Here is a 21,965-nt window from a genome sequence, read left to right on the forward strand (position 1 = left end):
ACCAGCCACATCACGTGGCCAATCCCCAGGACAGCAGAGACAGGACTGCCCCAGCGGCCTCCTTACCAGCCTGGAATAGCTACCACTTCTTATGCCTAGCAGGGCACTGATGGCCATGCACAGAAACGAGGCCCTACAGGCAGACAGACTTGCATTTGGTACCTGGCTCTTCTTCAACCTGACTGCTGTGCTCCAAGCACATGGTCCAGGCAGAAGTGCCCCCATCTCCCAAAGAACACGGCTTAGTAAGAAGAATGGGTAGGGCTTGTGGGCCATGTGGTCCTGAGTTCAAACTTAACCCTGCTGCATTCTGGCTGTGAGCAATAGACAAGTCTTCAAACTTCAGTCTTAACATCTAAATAAAATCAACAAAATAACATATACTTTGCAGGGCTTGTTATAAGCATTGGGTGAGTATATATAGTAGGGACCAACTGGTAATGCCTTTCAACTTCTGCCCTTTTGTAGTCTGGTATAGGGTGCACCTTATTCACTTTTGTGCCTGCAATATCAGGCACGGGATAAAGTACATGGCAGGAGCTCAATAAGACAGGATGAATCTTGACTGTCACACTCTTCCTACGCTTAAAACTCTAGGGCAAGAATTGGCAAACTGTGACCTGTGGGCCACATCTGGCCCACTGCTTGGTTTTTTAAAATTAAGTTCTGCTGGAACAGCCACACTCATTCAAACACATAGCTATGACTTCATGCTACAACATCAAAGTTGAGTAGATGCAACACAGAACACAAGGGTTTGTAAAGCCAAAATTATTTACTGTCTGGCTCCTTATGGAAAATATTTGTGGACCACTGTTCTCGTGTAGGGATACTTTCAATGATGGAGAGCACTTGATGGCCTCTTTATTTTGGAGGAAATATAGAATTCCTCTGCTCCTCCCCCATCCATACTTTATCTCCTCTTTCCCTAGTTTATTTTTTCTTCTTAGCTCTTTCCACTACATACTATTTATTTTTGTTACATATGTTGTTTACTTTCTACCTCTTCTACTAAAAAAGCTCCACGTGTGCAGGAATTTTTACTTGTGCTAACTCCTATATACCCAGAACCTTGTCCAATGCCTAGCATGCAGAGGACATTCCACAAATATTGGTGGAATGAATAAACACTGATTTCATTGAAGAGATTGGTTAGCCAAAGTGTGTTGAAGAGAGAACACACTTTGGCTAACCAATCTCTTCAATGAAATCAGTGTTTATTCATTAAAAGGACCAGGTGGCCCCTAATACCTATGAGGAGGGTATTACTTTTCCTATTTTATAGATAAGACAACTGAGACTCCAGTTAAGTCAGTGATTCTCTAACATGTATATGAATCACCTGCGATCTTGTTACATTGCAGATTCTGATTCAGGGGTCTGGGCTGGGGCCCTTGATGCTATGTCTCTGACAAGCTCCCAGGTGATGCTGATGCTACTGGTCCAGGGTCCACACACTGAGGAGTGAGGCTTCAAGGCTCCCCCTCGGGGCATATACTAGCACATGGGGGGCCATCATTTCCTTTCTGTTTCCTCTTCCTCATCTCCATGGCTCTCTCTCAACCCTATCGTCTCCAAGGCCTCTCCCTCCTCCCCTCCCAGACTGTTCCCTGTCCCCAAACACCTCGCCTCCAGTCCTTCACTTCCATAGCCCCCAACTCCAGTATCTTCAGCCCCTTCCTTCTGCCCAGGCTCCTCCACTATAACTAAATCTCTGCCCAGGACTTTCTGATCCTTTAGGTAGCCAGTATCATATTTCTTCTCCGTTTTAAGAAAAAAAAAAAAAAAAAAGTGATCTTACTCATGGACTCACGGTCCCCAGGCAGGCTGGCTACCTCCTCAACCTTCATCCCTACAACCTGTACAAGTTACTTCTGATGGCCAAATGTCCAGGCTGTGCCCAAACCCACCCCCTCCATCCTCTGCAGCATCTGCTATGGCCAACCAACTCCTCCTGCTGCAAAAGCCTTCTCTTGGGCCTTATGTTTTTCTCCTACCTGTCTATCTGCTTTGCCAGTTCCTCTCCTCTTCTGATTCTTTAATCGTGGTCAGTTCCTGGGCCTCAGCCCCTAGCCCTTAGCCCTCTGTTCTTGTCCCCTTTCTCCAGGCCTGCTTTCATCCACCTGGCACTCTCATCTGCCACCTCTCAGAGGAAGGTTCCAAACATCCACGTCCTACCCAGACTCCACTTCTGCATTTCTAAGTTCCCATGGGATGCTTTTGCTTGGGAGCTCCACCAGCATTCTCACTGCAATATATCCAGAGTCATATGCATATGACTCACATGACCATTTCTCACCCCAAGATGTCTCCGTTTCCAGGATAATCAATTCTCCCTCCCATCTACTTCTGGGTAGCTTTGGGGGAATGACTTAGCTTCTCAGAGCAATTTCTCTCCCATTAAACAGGGATAATGGTACCTACCAGACTAGGCTATTCGGAGGACTTAGTGAGCTAATGTATGTAGAAAATACTTGGCATGTGGTGGTGGTTTCCTATTCTCCCCTCCTGTATAAATGATTAAACATACCTTACCTGTTCGATCCCTTTAAGTCTAGCAACTGGTTCATCTATCACGAGTGCTTGGTGGTAGTTGGTATGGGAAGATGGTGCTTAAGAGGAAATGTAACCACCTAAGGTTTCTGTACAGAAGGCAGGCTATTTGCAGTGGCATACAATATATGACCGTCATGGGGGCCTTCGGGTTGGCGAATATAAAATGAATATAATTATGGAAACCCTGTGTCCTATCCAGATGCTTCTGCATCCCACTGTTGGTATGAGCTTCCTGCTCTGGGACCTGTGGCACAGAACTTCATGTCTGCACCAATTGAAAGGCCTGTGTTTATCATTGCATCTTCAACTGCAAGTATGTGCAGATCCATCCTCTGTCCTTTCACACTGCTTATCTTGGATTCCACCCCAGCACCCAGCACACAGCACTGTATAAAGTGGGCATTCAAAGACCCTGATAGGCAAACTGGCTGATAGAGGGATGGGGGTGAGATGCCAGAGGTGGTGATGGGTCCCTGTATGCCCACATCTGCTGTGAAACATGCATACCCTAAGAGGCCCTGGAAGAAGAGAGGGGCTCCCAGGGACTACTATTCCTGCCATGAACCCTGTGATTTCTGAAAGGGGAAATAAAGAAAACTAATATTTCACGAGTGTCAACTTTGTGCCAGGCACTTTACAAAATCATCTCATCTCCTCTTCACAGCAACTCTGTGAGTCAGGCACCATTACCCTCATTTTATAATTAAGAGAAAAGAGAATCAAAAAGTTCAGAAAATTTGGCCAAGGCTCTATAACCAGTGCACGATAGAGGCGGGACATGAGCCCAGAGCTGCGTCACTCCTGAAGCTCATTCTCTTTCCACCATAGCAATGACACATCATATTGTTTCGTACCTCCGTGTCTTTGCAGATGCAGTTTCCTCTAATCAGAATTTTAATTTTTTCAGTAATGGGTAAAGCCATCTCTGAATACACTGATAACTATCCCCTGCCACATAAAAAATTTGTCACTCAACTAAGTGTTCCTGTACTACAGTATGTAGAGGCATCTCTCAGCTAACGTTTCTAATAGGTGACGTTATGCTAGTCTCTCAGATAGGCTTGCATACTGTGAGGCTGAACCTCTGGGTTCTAGCCATTTCTTCATCCACACCATATGAAACATAATGTGCATGTTCAAAGCATGTTTGTGGGATGAATGAATAAGTGATCTGGTACTTCCAGTATTGGTGATGGGGGCCCATTTGTTCCCATATAACATGAGGGTGGTAGTACCCGTCCTAAAGACCTGTGGACCCAACACTGAGCAGAGGGGATGGGGAGGCCTTTTGCTGGCTCCATCTTTATCTATGAAGCCTTCAGCAGGTAATGCTATTAGGCACAGCCTCTCTCATAAAGCTGAGTTTGCCAGAGGTGAGGGAAGACATGGAGTGCTAAGCAATACATTTTATGGGAAGCCAGGCATTCTCTGTTTTAATCCCACTCTTTTGCTAGCTGGATGTTCAATGAATTCACATCCTTCAATCTCTTTCTAAGGTCCCTACAACCTCTCAATTTCCAAAAATAGAAAGTGCATATTAGGAATGTGGACTAGTTCAGGGGCTTTCTAACTTTTTATCACCAAGGATCTACTGTACAGAGTTGTTCTCCTTTACTATCATGTTTTGAGAATCTCTGTTGTTGTTGTTGTTATTTATTATTATTATTATTATTATTTTGAGACGGAGCTTTGCTCTTGCTGCCCAGGCTGGAGCGCAATGGTACGATTTTGGCTCACTGCAACCTCCGCCCTGGGTTCAAGCAATTCTCCTGCCTCAGCCTCCTAAGTAGCTGGGACTACAGACGCCTGCCATCACGCCCAGCTCATTTTTGTATTTTTAGTAGAGATGGGGTTTCACCATGTTGGCCAGGCTGGTCTTGAACTGCTGACCTCAGGTGATCTGCCCTCTCGGCCTCCAAAGTGCTGGGATTATAGGCGTGAGCCACCGCACCCAGCCCTCTGTTTTATTAATAAGAAAAATAATCACTTTTTTTTAGCAAGTGCAAAAAAATGGATAAGCAAGCACCCATCTATAACTCCCAACAAAATGCACTGATAATATGAGATAAATAATGCTAAACACCAAACACATAATCCCAGCCCAAAGCAAAGACACTGGATGTTTCTTTCACCTGTGAGGCTGGTTCTAGATAAAGTAATGAATCCCTGCAGACTTTCTGAAATAGCATAAACAGCCAATGAATACCTTTCTAAACTTTGAGCCCCCAGGGCTACACATTCTCCAAGTAAAAACACATGGATTTAGAAGTTGCTAAGACTGTGATTCTGTCTCATGTGTGCAAGTCCTACAGCAGGATTTGGTCCCCTGCTTGATGGAATTCAGGGATTCCTAACTAGAAAATTGCACTCACAAAGGAGAAACAGCCCTTCACATCTCTAAAAATAAGAGGAAAAAAAATCCAAGATGGCGGAAACATAACGAACTTGAACAATGACAGTGCACTTTCAAATGTAACACATTTATGCAAAATAAAAACTTCAAGGCTACAGACAACTTAGACAGAAGTGAAAATGAGGAACTAACAGACACTTGGTTGGTGCAGGAAATGCATGCTACAGGTTCCCTTACAGGGCACGAAGCAAAGTTAACACCAGCTCGATACTTACAAGTAATAGGAGTAGGAATAAGCATTTCTTCTACATATTGATGGGCAGTCAGATGAAGGAAATGTCCAAAATGGGGGAAAAAGAAAAGACAAACAAACAAGAATTAGATTTTTAATGAAATCTTGATTCTTAGAAATGCACATATTATTTCAGCATCCCTAAGCTCAAGGAGATGCAAGTTCCTCTACTAATCATCTTCACTGAGAATCAGATATTTCCAGTGGTAGAAGAAATAAGAGAGACCTCTTCTATAATAGGGAAACCCATGGCCTCACATAGAGTAAGCCATGTTTCATGTTGGCTGTTGTAGTTGGTTCAAAGTTCTTCCTTATGGTCAACCAAAACTAGATTCCTTGTAATTAAGATTTTTTTTTTTTTTTTTTTTTTTTTTTTTTGGTCGGCGGGGTGCAGGTGGGGGTATTGGATCAGCTCTCTGTGGCTTCCTGGGACTAGTCTACCACTCTTCCCTATGATAATGTCCTGTGATCTAAGCAACACCAAACTTCTTCTGTCTCCTCTACTTCAGATAAAGTCACATCAGAGTCTATTTAGTAAGGTCATACCCAAAGCAAGGAAATCATATAGCCAGTACCCAAGATGGCTCCCCAGTGATCTGCACTTCCTAGTATTCAGGCCCTTGTGGAGTGCCCTCCCACAGAGTCAGGACTGACCCTGTGTGAATAGAATGTGGTAGGAATTATGTTCTGGGACTTTCCAAGCTGGGGAAAAAAAAGAAGCCTCTCAGCTCTGTCCATAACTCTCTCTTAGAACCCTCAGTCTCCATAGAAGAAGCCCAATTTCCCTGAGGCTACCATGCTGGAGAGATCACAGGAGAGCCTCTGAGACTACATAAAGAGAAAGAAATGTCCCACCAGCCCCCAGCCATTCTACTTTCAGCCAACCAAGTTATCTCAGCTGAGACCATTGACATCGCAGAACAGAAATAAGTCATTCCCTTTAAGCTCTGCCCAAAGTGAAGACACATGAGAAAAATAAATAACTGTTGCTCTTTAAGCCATTAGATTTTGGGGGTAGTTTGTTACATGGCAGTAGATGACCGGCGCAAAGTCCAGCCTTATCTTGGAAGAGCACTGTACTGAGAGAGAGGAGTTCCAACCTTCAGTCTGAACAGACTCTACCTTGAATAAACTCTCTGTTCCTTCATTTCTGCATCTGTCCCTTAGGTCCATTAAACTAGATCAGTAGTTTTCCAACTGTGATCACAGAAGTCTGGGGGTTCTATAGCAGCCACTGTGTAATGAAGAAGGAGGGTACTGAGCAAGTGAGGCTGCTGCCCCCCACCATCCACCAAAGCACCTATTTTATATATTGAAGTTTTATCTATTTTATACTTTGAAGTTTCATTTAAGATATCATATGGCTGAGAATTCCATTCTCCAAAAGAAAGCTTGAAAAATCACTGGCTTCAATCTCTTTCCAATGTCCCTACTGGCTCCTGGCTTCTAAGCAATCACAAAACGCAAATAAAGGCATGATATTCCCTTTGTTATAACTTTTCTTATGTTGTAAGAAAATAAATAGGAATGTTCTTATTTCACATCAGATCCAGCTATACTGACAATAAATGATACATTTACAGATTGAGAAAAATGGCTAGATAATTCAGGTCTCCAAATATCCATCTGAGTAGACAAGAATGGTTTCCTTTTTTCTTGAACTATTTGATTACTTGCAACCATTATCCCATTTGCTTGGTACGGGAAAATACAGTCTTTATAACTGCAGAGTGGGGGATACGTCTTCACAGCCCCAAATTTTCCCATCTCAAGTAGGAAATATCCAAAACTCCCAAGATGGGGCTATCTCTAGTCTTTCTTTCATCATCTCATCTCCTCTTCACAGCAACTCTGTGAGTCAGGCACCATTACCCTCATTTTATAATTAAGAGAAAAGAGAATCAAAAAGTTTAGAAAATTTGCCCGAGGCTCTATAACCAGTGCATGATAGAGGCAGGACATGAGCCCAGAGCTGCATCACTCCTAAAGCAAAGCCCAACCCTACATACCCAGAAAGAAAGTGAGTCTAAAAGTTAAGAAGCCACAGAAGAAGGAAAGCCCCATACCTCCTTAGGGGGCTGAGCTAGGGAAAATGAGCCACAGTGCAGCAAGATCTGGCCACATAGAAAACTGTTCAATATCCTAGACTGAAAGAACAGTGACCCTAGATGATGAGAAGGTGAAGGACTGGGGACTGCAATGAGTGGGAATTGGAAGCTCCTACAGAAAGTCATCAAATCCCCTTCACCAGCCATACACATTAGCACTGTAAGGAGATAATTTCTTTACCTCACTGCTGGCAGGTCCAGTGCCTGGAAAGTGATTCCCCTGGGACATAAAACTCAGGGTCCATTTGATGAAGACTTATAGGACACCTGTGTTCTCTGTATTGTCAAGAACACTGAGCTGAGAATCAAGAGGCCAGCATTATAATCTCAGATCTTTCAATTGCTCATTGTGACATCTTGGGCAAGTAAGTTCTCCTTCTTCCCTTTGGACCTCTATTTCCTGATCCATGCACCAAGATGGATGGCATAGACAACCGACAGCTCAAACAGCTTTCAGGAGTGGAAATACAATAAGCCTTAGCTTCTCAGCACCATCACTTAACTAACTGCATGACCTTGAACAAGTCACTAAAGAGCCCTGAGTCCCAGTTTCTCTATCTCAAGCTTGGGGACAATAATTATGTATTCCCAAGAATCACCATAGGCATTAGCATTATATTAATCTAAATTATACTCACATTAGATATGATATGTAATATATTAAGTATTCTATGTAAATTACATTAATCTAAATTGATATTAGATTATATTAATCTAAACATCTGGAATGTATTAGGGCTCAGTAAAGGGTGGTTTATGTCTGCACCTCATCCACAGAGATAAGGTTTACTGCTTCTTATTCTGGTCACCAGGAACAAAGTGTTCACCTCTTTAGGAATAATAAAATATGAACAAATAGTTATTCAGCACTTACTGTGTGCCAGGTATTGTTCTCAGCTTTAGCACACATTAACTCATGTATTCCTCACAGTTGCTCTAAAAGATAGGAATTAGTGCCATTCCCACTATTTTGATGGAGACACTGAGGCAAACAAGAAGTAACTTCAGATCACACAGCTAGTAACTGGATTTGATAGCAACATGGCTATAAAGCTTGTAGCTCATGTTCTTTTTTTTTTTTTTTTTTTTTGAGACAGAGTCTCGCTCTGTCGCCCAGGCTGGAGTGCAGTGGCGTGTGATCTCAGCTCACTGCAAGCTCCACCTCCCGGGTCCACGCCATTCTCCTGCCCCAGCCTCCTGAGTAGCTAGGACTACAGGTGCCCACCACCAGGCCCGGCTAATTTTTTGTATTTTTAGTAGAGACGGGGTTTCACTGTGTTAGCCAGGATGGTCTCGATCTCCTGACCTCGTGATCCATCTGCCTCAGCCTCCCAAAGTGCTGGGATTACAGGCGTGAACCACCATGCCCAGCCCATAGCTCATGTTCTTGACCTCAAGCCTGCGCTGCTTTCAAGGACAGAAGAAAATGGATATATCTTGAGAAATCTGGGGAGTCAGGCACTGGGATGTCAAAACATATCTCTTTCAATCCTCCCCACAACCCTGAGGAGCAGATATAATTACTCTCATGGTTAGCTGAGGAATCTAAGATTATAAGTCCATGCCTCACTAGGTCAAAGGCTTTGTGTATCTTTGGACCAGTTGCAAGGCCTCCATCCTGAGCTGGATGCTCTCACTGTCAGCAGCCACCTCCTCCTCAGCTACACTGAGCATTCTGGACCTTCTAGTTTTTCTGCTGTCAACCTTCAGGATTCACCTCAGCCTGAGCCAAGAAAACATGCTTCCTTCTTCACCTTCAAACCACAGACCACCTTTTCCAAGTTGCTTTTCTGAGTTATCCTGGGTGTCACCAAAAGCCTTCTCGTGCTATCTCTGACCCAGCAGCAAGGCAAGTCCAGGATAATGGTAACTGACAAACTTCTATTAATTGAATCTCTTTTCCCAATTAAACTGCAAAGTCTTCTAGGTCAAGTATCACAGGTCTTTATTCTGTGACCAAAACAGTTTACATGTGTGTTTTTTTCTAAGCCTTGAAGAAGATTTACTGAAGGTCTAAATTTACAAGGATACAGTGATATTGCAAGTAACAGATTGCCTGAAACCAAAAATCCTGAGCAGGAAGACAGCTGTGCTTAGAAAAAACAAAACAAAACAAAACAAAACAATAACCCCAAACTTAATAAATCACATACTGCAGAACCTTTTTTCAGCTAGCTCACAAGATTGACTTCAGGCACAGTTTTCTTTTGTTCCATACAATTTAAACAGGACAAAGTTGTCTATCTAACCACCCATTTAACCATCTACCCATCCATCTAGATCACAAACCCACCTGTTCAGCCATCTATCCATCCATCCATCCATGAACCTATCCATGCATCCATCCATCCACCCACCCATCATCCATTTATCCATCTTTCCATCATTAATTCAGCAGAAACTTCTCAAGGGCCTACTATATCCTTATCTCTGTCAAGTACAGATAGAAAGACATATGAGATCCTAATCTAGTCCATATGTCTGATGAGAGAGCCAGACTAACAAATTATAAAGCAGATGATAATAGCTGTCACTTAAATACTGGGAGATCAATTATGTGTCAGGTACTGTTTTAAGTATATTGCATGAACTATTTTATTTAATCTACACAATAACCTTATGAGGCATTATTATCCCTGTTTACAGATGAGTAAAGTGAGGCTCAGAGAGGTTAAGCAACTTTCTCACATTTATATAGTTGTTAAGTGGCATGGCAGGGATTTGAATCCAGGGAGTCTGATTTAAAGAGCCTGTATTAATAGCTATTACATTGTATTATCTTCTGTCATGATAAATTGAATGATAAGGCAACACATGGAGCTGTCAGTCCATACCTGGGGATAGGAGTGAGGAGGGAAAGCAGGCAAGATGGCCCAAAATCTGGGATGCCTGAGTGGTAAAGTAAAAGAGAAGTCAGATGGAGGAGAGGGGAAGGGAATTTTTAGGTAGATGGAACTGTGTTTGTGGTTTGGGCAGGTGGGTTAACAAAGCGGGAATGGCAAGATGTTGGAAGGGCTAGTTCCCAAAGAGTTTAAGCAGCTTAGTCTCAGTCCCATAGGTCACAGGGAAAACCCAGGAAGTCATGTGGCCAAATATTTCTTGTAGGTGAATTATTTTTAGCAGGAGGGTGAGGAGAAAGTCAAAGGCAGAGTGAATGTGGTTACACCATCACTGACTGGCCAACACAAGAAATATTGGGGGCTTCCTTTGCAGTGGCCATGGGATGGGGAAGAAAGGTCAGCAGTGTGCAAGGTGTTTAAGACACAAAATCAAAAGGTGATTAAATGTGAATGTATTGAAGAAGACTTCCAAGTTCTCAGCTTAAGTGGCTGTCCACGTGAGTGCAAGCAGAAGGAGCAGGATTCAATTTTCAGGTATAGAGGAAGGAGCAGTTTAGAACAGGATGAACAGAAGATGACACATTTTGTTTGGGCGTTTGGGATTTTTTCCCACCTCAAGAAATCACTCAAAATTATGCCATAGAATTTGGCATCTCAGCAGGTCCTGTTTTATATTTAATCCAGATTAGATGATGTTTCAGAGTGTGGACTCCATTATCAGATTGTCCAAGTTGGAGACCCAACTCTGCCATTTATTAGGTATGTGATTCCAGGCAATTTCCTTAAACTCTATTTCCATTTCAGTTTTCTGATCTGTAGTACCCTTAATAAAGTGCACTGCTCTTTTAGCTTGGCCTGAGTTAGCTTTTCTGATTGTCTACCCAGAAACAAAACAAAACAAAATTTTGTGGCAATGTGCTCTCTGAAGGCTCAGACCATGGCATGTCTTCCACATACTGCCTCCAGCCTTGCCTTGCCACCCTCCTACCACAGGACTTGGTGCACGAACCATTAATGCTTAATGTTGACTTTTAGGTCTGTTCTCTGAGTGAAGCTCTCTTGTATAATCCATAGAGAGTTGATCTGTTCTAATTCCACTGGGCTCTCCCATTCAACATGTTTTTAGGAAATTATCAGTATTTGCAAGGCACATTGGAGATGAAGATGAATCAGAATAGACAGCTGATGGTCTAGTGAGGAAATAGGATGCAAATACAAAGGAAAAGTATAAGGCAGAAAATAACATGGGTCCTCACAGAGGGGATCTAGATGGTGAAGAGATTCTGTCCAGATCAAAGGTCAGGAAGGGTTTATAGGAGAAAGTACCTACTGAATTAGTCCTTAAACATGGGTAATAGCTGGTCACATGGAGCTGAGAAACACAGGCATTGAAGAAGAAGAAAGTTCGTAAGCAAAACTTATGGAGCAGAGGTGAGACTTTAGGAGACTTGTCAGAAAAACTAAGAAAAAAAATAGAAAAACTAAAAAGCTAAGAAGAACTAAGAAACTTGTTTCCATATGGGCAGGGAGACAGTATCACTTGACAAAGTTCCTCAGGTGACTTAGACATGTACTTCTTCCCTCACTTCCACCTCATGAACCATGGCTATGGAGAAGAAGCCATTGAAGGGTTTTAGATGACAGGTTTGAGAGTACGAGCTTTATTTTTTTTTATTTTTTTTTTAATTGCTTCTCTTCGTTTTTTTTTTTTTTTCTTTTTTTTTTCTTTTTTTTTATTATACTTTAAGTTTTAGGGTACATGTGTACATTGTGCAGGTTAGTTACATATGTATACATGTGCCATGCTGGTGTGCTGCACCCACTAACTCGTCATCTAGCATTAGGTATATCTCCCAATGCTATCCCTCCCCCCTCCCCCCTCCCCACCACAGTCCCCAGAGTATGATATTCCCCTTCCTGTGTCCATGTGATCTCATTGTTCAATTCCCACCTATGAATGAGAATATGTGGTGTTTGATTTTTTGTTCTTGCGATAGTTTACTGAGAATGATGGTTTCCAATTTCATCCATGTCCCTACAAAGGATATGAACTCATCATTTTTTATGGCTGCATAGTATTCCATGGTGTATATGTGCCACATTTTCTTAATCCAGTCTATCATTGTTGGACATTTGGGTTGGTTCCAAGTCTTTGCTATTGTGAATAATGCCGCAATAAACATACGTGTGCATGTGTCTTTATAGCAGCATGATTTATAGTCATTTGGGTATATACCCAGTAATGGGATGGCTGGGTCAAATGGTATTTCTAGTTCTAGATCCCTGAGGAATCGCCACACTGACTTCCACAATGGTTGAACTAGTTTACAGTCCCACCAACAGTGTAAAAGTGTTCCTATTTCTCCACATCCTCTCCAGCACCTGTTGTTTCCTGACTTTTTAATGATTGCCATTCTAACTGGTGTGAGATGATATCTCATAGTGGTTTTGATTTGCATTTCTCTGATGGCCAGTGATGATGAGCATTTTTTCATGTGTTTTTTGGCTGCATAAATGTCTTCTTTTGAGAAGTGCCTGTTCATGTCCTTCGCCCACTTTTTGATGGGGTTGTTTGTTTTTTTCTTGTAAATTTGTTTGAGTTCACTGTAGATTCTGGATATTAGCCCTTTGTCAGATGAGTAGGTTGCGAAAATTTTATCCCATGTTGTAGGTTGCCTATTCACTCTGATGGTAGTTTCTTTTGCTGTGCAGAAGCTCTTTAGTTTAATTAGATCCCATTTGTCAATTTTGGCTTTTGTTGCCATTGCTTTTGGTGTTTTGGACATGAAGTCCTTGCCCACGCCTATGTCCTGAATGGTAATGCCTAGGTTTTCTTCTAGGGTTTTTATGGTTTTAGGTCTAACGTTTAAATCTTTAATCCATCTTGAATTGATTTTTGTATAAGGTGTAAGGAAGGGATCCAGTTTCAGCTTTCTACATATGGCTAGCCAGTTTTCCCAGCACCATTTATTAAATAGGGAATCCTTTCCCCATTGCTTGTTTTTCTCAGGTTTGTCAAAGATCAGATAGTTGTAGGTAAGTGGCGTTATTTCTGAGGGCTCTGTTCTGTTCCATTGATCTATATTTCTGTTTTGGTACCAGTACCATGCTGTTTTGGTTACTGTAGCCTTGTAGTATAGTTTGAAGTCAGGTAGTGTGATGCCTCCAGCTTTGTTCTTTTGGCTTAGGATTGACTTGGCGATGCGGGCTCTCTTTTGGTTCCATATGAGCTTTGAAGTAGTTTTTTCCAATTCTGTGAAGAAAGTCATTGGTAGCTTGATGGGGATGGCATTGAATCTGTAAATTACCTTGGGCAGTATGGCCATTTTCATGATATTGATTCTTCCTACCCATGAGCAAGGAATGTTCTTCCATTTGTTTGTATCCTCTTTTATTTCCTTGAGCAGTGGTTTGTAGTTCTCCTTGAAGAGGTGCTTCACATCCCTTGTAAGTTGGATTCCTAGGTATTTTATTCTCTTTGAAGCAATTGTGAATGGGAGTTCACTCATGATTTGGCTCTCTGTTTGTCTGTTGTTGGTGTATAAGAATTCTTGTGATTTTTGTACATTGATTTTGTATCCTGAGACTTTGCTGAAGTTGCTTATCAGCTTAAGGAGATTTTGGGCTGAGACGATGGGGTTTTCTAGATAAACAATCATGTCGTCTGCAAACAGGGACAATTTGACTTCCTCTTTTCCTAATTGAATACCCTTTATTTCCTTCTCCTGCCTGATTGCCCTGGCCAGAACTTCCAACACTATGTTGAATAGGAGTGGTGAGAGAGGGCATCCCTGTCTTGTGCCAGTTTTCAAAGGGAATGCTTCCAGTTTTTGCCCATTCAGTATGATATTGGCTGTGGGTTTGTCATAGATAGCTCTTATTATTTTAAAATATGTCCCATCAATTCCTAATTTATTGAGAGTTTTTAGCATGAAGGGTTGTTGAATTTTGTCAAAGGCTTTTTCTGCATCTATTGAGATAATCATGTGGTTTTTGTCTTTGGCTCTGTTTATATGCTGGATTACATTTATTGATTTGCGTATGTTGAACCAGCCTTGCATCCCAGGGATGAAGCCCACTTGATCATGGTGGATAAGCTTTTTGATGTGCTGCTGGATTCGGTTTGCCAGTATTTTATTGAGGATTTTTGCATCAATGTTCATCAAGGATATTGGTCTAAAATTCTCTTTTTTGGTTGTGTCTCTGCCAGGCTTTGGTATCAGAATGATGCTGGCCTCATAAAATGAGTTAGGGAGGATTCCCTCTTTTTCTATTGATTGGAATAGTTTCAGAAGGAATGGTACCAGTTCCTCCTTGTACCTCTGGTAGAATTCGGCTGTGAATCCATCTGGTCCTGGACTCTTTTTGGTTGGTAAACTATTGATTATTGCCACAATTTCAGCTCCTGTTATTGGTCTATTCAGAGATTCAACTTCTTCCTGGTTTAGTCTTGGGAGAGTGTATGTGTCGAGGAATGTATCCATTTCTTCTAGATTTTCTAGTTTATTTGCGTAGAGGTGTTTGTAGTATTCTCTGATGGTAGTTTGTATTTCTGTGGGATCGGTGGTGATATCCCCTTTATCATTTTTTATTGCGTCTATTTGATTCTTCTCTCTTTTTTTCTTTATTAGTCTTGCTAGCGGTCTATCAATTTTGTTGATCCTTTCAAAAAACCAGCTCCTGGATTCATTAATTTTTTGAAGGGTTTTTTGTGTCTCTATTTCCTTCAGTTCTGCTCTGATTTTAGTTATTTCTTGCCTTCTGCTAGCTTTTGAATGTGTTTGCTCTTGCTTTTCTAGTTCTTTTAATTGTGATGTTAGGGTGTCAATTTTGGATCTTTCCTGCTTTCTCTTGTGGGCATTTAGTGCTATAAATTTCCCTCTGCACACTGCTTTGAATGCATCCCAGAGATTCTGGTATGTTGTGTCTTTGTTCTCGTTGGTTTCAAAGAACATCTTTATTTCTGCCTTCATTTCGTTATGTACCCAGCAGTCATTCAGGAGCAGGTTGTTCAGTTTCCATGTAGTTGAGCGGCTTTGAGTGAGATTCTTAATCCTGAGTTCTAGTTTGATTGCACTGTGGTCTGAGAGATAGTTTGTTATAATTTCTGTTCTTTTACATTTGCTGAGGAGAGCTTTACTTCCAAGTATGTGGTCAATTTTGGAATAGGTGTGGTGTGGTGCTGAAAAAAATGTATATTCTGTTGATTTGGGGTGGAGAGTTCTGTAGATGTCTATTAGGTCCGCTTGGTGCAGAGCTGAGTTCAATTCCTGGGTATCCTTGTTGACTTTCTGTCTCGTTGATCTGTCTAATGTTGACAGTGGGGTGTTAAAGTCTCCCATTATTAATGTGTGGGAGTCTAAGTCTCTTTGTAGGTCACTCAGGACTTGCTTTATGAATCTGGGTGCTCCTGTATTGGGTGCATAAATATTTAGGATAGTTAGCTCCTCTTGTTGAATTGATCCCTTTACCATTATGTAATGGCCTTCTTTGTCTCTTTTGATCTTTGTTGGTTTAAAGTCTGTTTTATCAGAGACTAGGATTGCAACCCCTGCCTTTTTTTGTTTTCCATTTGCTTGGTAGATCTTCCTCCATCCTTTTATTTTGAGCCTATGTGTGTCTCTGCACGTGAGATGGGTTTCCTGAATACAGCACACTGATGGGTCTTGACTCTTTATCCAATTTGCCAGTCTGTGTCTTTTAATTGGAGCATTTAGTCCATTTACATTTAAAGTTAATATTGTTATGTGTGAATTTGATCCTGTCATTATGATGTTAGCTGGTGATTTTGCTCGTTAGTTGATGCAGTTTCTTCCTAGTCTTGATGGTCTTTACATTTTGGCATGATTTTGCAGCGGCTGGTACCGGTTGTTCCTTTCCATATTTAGCGCTTCCTTCAGGAGCTCTTTTAGGGCAGGCCTGGTGGTGACAAAATCGGTCAGCATTTGCTTGTCTGTAAAGTATTTTATTTCTCCTTCACTTATGAAGCTTAGTTTGGCTGGATATGAAATTCTGGGTTGAAAATTCTTTTCTTTAAGAATGTTGAATATTGGCCCCCACTCTCTTCTGGCTTGTAGGGTTTCTGCCGAGAGATCCGCTGTTAGTCTGATGGGCTTCCCTTTGAGGGTAACCCAACCTTTCTCTCTGGCTGCCCTTAACATTTTTTCCTTCATTTCAACTTTGGTGAATCTGACAATTATGTGTCTTGGAGTTGCTCTTCTCGAGGAGTATCTTTGTGGCATTCTCTGTATTTCCTGAATCTGAACGTTGGCCTGCCTTGCTAGATTGGGGAAGTTCTCCTGGATAATATCCTGCAGAGTGTTTTCCAACTTGGTTTCATTCTCCGCATCACTTTCAGGTACACCAATCAGACGTAGATTTGGTCTTTTCACATAGTCCCATATTTCTTGGAGGCTTTGCTCATTTCTTATTATTCTTTTTTCTCTAGACTTCCCTTCTCGCTTCGTTTCATTCATTTCATCTTCCATTGCTGATACCCTTTCTTCCAGTTGATCGCATCGGCTCCTGAGGCTTCTGCATTCTTCACGTAGTTCTCGAGCCTTGGTTTTCAGCTCCATCAGCTCCTTTAAGCATTTCTCTGTATTGGTTATTCTAGTTATACATTCTTCTAAATTTTTTTCAAAGTTTTCAACTTCTTTGCCTTTGGTTTGAATGTCCTCCCGTAGCTCAGAGTAATTTGATCGTCTGAAGCCTTCTTCTCTCAGCTCGTCAAAATCATTCTCCATCCAGCTTTGTTCCGTTGCTGGTGAGGAACTGCGTTCCTTTGGAGGAGGAGAGGCGCTCTGCATTTTAGAGTTTCCTGTTTTTCTGTTCTGTTTTCTCCCCATCTTTGTGGTTTTATCTACTTTTGGTCTTTGATGATGGTGATGTACAGATGGGTTTTCGGTGTGGATGTCCTTTCTGTTTGTTAGTTTTCCTTCTAACAGACAGGACCCTCAGCTGCAGGTCTCAGATGGAAATGCAGAAATCACCCGTCTTCTGCGTCGCTCACGCTGGGAGCTGTAGACCGGAGCTGTTCCTATTAGGCCATCTTGGCTCCCTCTCCTCTTCCACGAGCTTTATTTTTTAACACAATGCTGACTACAGTATGGAGGATAGGTTAGAGGGGTGGGGCACAGTTAGGAAGGTCAGTGAGGAAACTCATGCAATAGGGCTATAGAGGTCTGACCCAGGGAAAAGACAATGGAGGAAGAGGAGGCAGAGGCAGAAAGAAAGGAAGGGAGGGAGGGAGGGAGGGAGGGAGGGAGGGAGGGAGGGAGGGAGGGAGGGAGGGAAAGAGAGAGAGACAGAGAGACAGAGACAGAGAGAATGAGACCAAGAGAATGTAGAGAATCCTGGGTGTTGGAATCCCATCTGTTTGTTGATGGGATAGGAGGTAGTGCCTATGAATGAGATGGGAAACAGGTTGGGGAGTAGGTAATGATTTTGACTTTGACTATGAAATACCTGAGGGATTTTCAAGGGAGATGTCCAGGGGCAGATGATATGGATAATGGAGCTCTAACAAGAGAGGACTGATCTTCAGGCCAGCAAAACTACAACCACCGGGTAGTGTGATAAATACACAAATGAAGACTAGCATGTATGGCACAGTGGCTGCATGCAGAGGAACATCACTGGATCTTCCTGGGGCAGGAGGCTGGTGGAAAGGCTTTGCTGAGATGGTAACATTTGGGAGTCCTACTAGGAAGAACAAGAGGCTGAGAGTCAGAGTGTGATAGGAACTTTGTAGGTTAAGAGAAATCTCAGGACATTTCATTCAGGGAAACAGCATGCTCAAAAGAAGAAAACAGTGAAATTGGGAAAAACAAGCCCCAGAGAGGAAAGTGGTACCGAATCTGAGTCACATGTTTCTTAGTCCAGGATTCGCTTATTTCCTGTCAGTCTCCATGGACTGACAGAGTAGAAGGTAGCAGCATGAGCTCTAGAGACACCGAGACTGGGTTTCCACATCAACTCTGCCCAAAACGTTCACCAACTCACGTGATCTTTTTGAACTTCAGTTTCTTATTTTCAAACAAGCAACAGACCTAACCTACTATGACTATTAGGAAGATTAAAATCAGAATATAGCTGCAGTTTAAATGAAAAATGATGCAAATTATGTCAGTGTGTGAGCATTGATTGCAACCCTGCCATTAGCATATTAGTAATGGGTTTGGAGCTGGCCTGGTACAGTTGATGGTCATGTGGAGATGAATGTTTCTGTAGATATTGTGCATTGTAATTCCTTAAGCAGGTTCAGGGAACAAAGCCTATTTCAATAATTAGCTCATTTGATCTTTAGAATAGCCCCATAAAACTGGCTACCTTTCATAGAACGGAAAGCAAAGGCTAAGATTTGTTAAGTTGCTTCTCCAAGGCTAACAGCAAATAAACAGGACTAAAAATTTGGGGCCAGTTTTTCTGATTCTCTGTCCCATTACACTGAGAGCTACTGGAGGGCAGGTACAAGTCACAGAGAATTGATGTATAACCAGAGATGCATATAAAATCTCAGAATAGACATTCATATTTATACTCAAGACACTCCAAATACACTCTTGGAACAGAAGTTTCCATTTGGACAGGCAAGGAAAGTTTGGCAAAAAGTTAAGGCTGGACTAGGACGAGCTGGGCAGGGGAGCAGGGGAGGAGACAGGGTCTGGCTAGAACCATGGATGGTACCAACTTTGAATATACCTCCCTAAAATTTCCTAGTTCTCATTTGAAAATTAAAATGTGATGGACAGGTTAGTGTAGGATCCAGGCAAGTCCAGGGGTGCAGATCTTGTCAAAAGTCCTGCATAACTTGGCTTTGGTGTTTCCCTATGCATAAGTGCATGGCCATGCTTTGAGCTTTAAGGGACCATGTTCAGACTCCAGGAAGTGTGTCCCAAGGGATAAAATTGACCTATATGAAACTTGTGTGCGCATACATATAATTTCACGCTCCACAAACAAACATTGAATTGTAGACCTTCTCATATGTGAGTGGCTAATGAACACTTTCAACTATTGAGACATGCTGGTTAAGGCAATAATACTTGATCTTTTCATCTTAATTTGCATTAAAGGCACACAGTGCCCCATGGTATTAAGTTAAGAAAACATAGAGTTGGTCATGCAACCTCTTGATTGCTGATTTTGGAGGAGTGGGGAGGATGTCTAACAGTTCTAAGGGGAGGAGGCAAGGGATGAAGATGATCAGGACTGCAGTGCTGAGTCAGTGATGAAGGTCTTTCTCTTATGTCAGGACTTAACATGGTACTCATGAAAAGGAGGTATGTTTTACTACATAATGACATGGGGTACCCATTACAGAACATTCAGAACTCTAGATGTGATCGACAGATCCAGAAGAAAAAGATGGAGCCACTATCTAGTGACAGCAGAAGGATGGATATTTTGTAGTTGGTGTGGCTAAAACCACACTGGTAGTTAACTCTGTCGGTGAGGGGCTCCAGGATCCCTTCTTATAATGCTCATATCATCCTGTTTATGTCCATGCAATCCTAATTCCATATGGTTCCACATTCAATACAGCCCAGTTCAAACAGCTAAAGGTAATGCAAAAAGAATTCTAAACTTTAACTTGCTTCTCTTTCAAACTATAAGAGAATCCCATTTAAATCACCCACCAACATCTCATATCCCTTTCTCCTTTTCGTTTCTCAAGATCTCCCTCCCCCCGTTACAAAACAAAACCAAGCAACAACAACAAAACACCTCTCAAGTTTTGTTGATATTCTCTCTTTTCCCTCCTCTATTTTGTTTTCAGTTGTCTAAATATAAATTAATTTAGCTTTTTTCATTAAACCCTTCCCTTCATCCATGGATCTCAAGCCCATTCTCTGTCTGTCTTCTAGTTCTGTGTCATCAAAGGAAACCCCTAACAGGAAGAGAAAGACTCTCTTTGGACAGTGGCAAGGAAGCTCTAAAGTCAGTGATCAGAAACTTTCAGAGGGAGAAGCTGGGGACATCTTATGTTTCTGGAAACATCTGTGGTTATAGCTTTAGGGGGGCTTTGAGTCAGTTGAATCTATTAGGAGCAGAAAAAAAAAAAACCCAGAAAGTAACCATGTCCATGACCAGGGAAGGCAGGGAGAAGACCCAGGCAAGCTTAAGCCAGTGGAGGGGTTGTACCAGTGTTGGCCTCTGTGAACTTCTGAGTCCAAGCACTGTAGGTGATGATAGGACACTGAGGAGATGTTAACACTAGTATCCTGAGCTATGGTGATGAGCCTGCTACTTGGAAGTTTCTTTGACTTGAATACATCTTCCTTTGAGGTAGATGTAGACAGTATTCTGGCCAACAGTAAGTTGGTAGCAGACTCAATTGATCAGTGTAGTATATATTGATATATATATGCAGCTGGGGGTAGCTGGGGACAGAAGAGGTACACAGAATTTCGCTTTCCTTTGGGGCATCTCTAGACACAGGAAGACATTGTAGGTTAGTGGAAAGAGTGCAGGCCTACGTTCAATTTCTCTCTTCCTCCCCACTTTCTCCTCTTCTCCTCCTACCCTCCCCTCCCATCTGTAAATTGTTATAATCAACTAGGCCAATAAAATGTCTTATTTTCTTCAAAAGATGCCATATATGTAAACACTGATTAGCACCCCACAACATGCAATGCCCAGGTTTTGCCTCCTGGGGAGAAATGGTGATCATGTGATGCCTGTTGATTGGGTCTGATGGACAGTTTTGATAGACATGAGAGTTGATGAAGATACTCAGAGGAGGTTAAAACTACCACAAAGGACTCATTTTATAGTTGCTCCCACCCTGGAAACATAAAGCCTTTTCCTCCCTCCCAAAAAGTCACACTCACACATTTCAGAAATAGCTGTGAGAAGGAAGTGAAATTTCTTCACAATCTCACAGACGATGGTGACGTGGTTTAAGCCAGGCTTTAGAAAGAGCAAAATTGGAAGAGCATATCTGATTTACAAATCAGTGGCAAAGAATAATAAAATTTCAGGTCTATCAAAGAGGTATTCAGTTCCATTAATTTGGGTGAATAATCCCAAACTCACCTCTGCCTCTAATATATCTGTAACTCTAAGAAACATTTCACCTCTGCCTCTAATACATCTGTAACTCTAAGAAACATTTCAATGATCTTACATGTACAATGTGCTTACTGCTCCCAGAGAAATCAAAAGTCATATACTACCCTATGTAATAGCAGCAGACTAGTCACTGGGACATATAATGTGGCCATGTGTTATCAGTGATGATGGTGATATGACAATGTAGGGTTGACCTTAACCCTTTGAGGGCTATTCACCCCCAATATTAACATAATACCTTCTGTTGCCCCTAGTTTCTCCAACCAGAAAATCAGTAGATGGAGGAGAACCTTAGCTCTTAAGCCATTGTGCTGGGAACTTGAGGCAAGACATGATCCTATTAGACAAAAAAACGTCAAGAAAAGATGTCCTCACAGTTTAATGCCCTGGCCAGAGGCTAGTATGGTTGATCCAAAGCAGAACCACGAGAAAGAGAGAGAGGGACATCCTGGGGCTTGCATAGCCAAGAGAGGGTTGACTGCATGTGTAGTGGGGACCCTAGTATTTCTAAATCACTGATTGCTGGAAATGGGGATATTGCTTTTAAAAAAAAAATTCTTCATTTTATATTCACGTGGTTCCTAAGGAAGAAGCTGGAATTAGTTGTTAGGGGTATTCTGTCCCTTTGTTCTGGTAGGAAACACATTTGATGAGCATTTTTCATCCTATAGATGGAAGCAAGTTCCCAGCCCTTGTTCTTGGGGTTGCCCTGAACTCTGTGCATAAGCAAACCCAGAGCT

The 21,965-nt window shown here is 42.0% G+C and overlaps 1 protein-coding gene across 14 annotated transcripts in view; it reads right to left on the reverse strand.

Moving 5' to 3' along the window:
- Window positions 1–21,965, reverse strand: part of PTPRT (protein tyrosine phosphatase receptor type T) — a 1,127,644-nt gene that overhangs the window by 158,444 nt on the left and 947,235 nt on the right. For 7 of the 14 annotated variants that reach the window (XM_034947433.2, XM_055104673.1, XM_034947432.2 and 4 more), the window contains one exon: window positions 5,185–5,214. The exons of 5 other annotated variants lie outside the window; for them this stretch is intronic. In XM_034947433.2, the coding sequence (XP_034803324.1) occupies window positions 5,185–5,214 (30 nt within the window). The remainder of the gene's footprint in view (window positions 1–5,184; window positions 5,215–21,965) is intronic. 2 more of the 14 variants (XM_055104674.1, XM_034947425.2) reach the window with 1 other exon arrangement.

The sequence above is a fragment of the Pan paniscus genome, chromosome 21 (assembly GCF_029289425.2).
Source record: "Pan paniscus chromosome 21, NHGRI_mPanPan1-v2.0_pri, whole genome shotgun sequence".
NCBI lineage: Eukaryota > Metazoa > Chordata > Mammalia > Primates > Hominidae > Pan > Pan paniscus.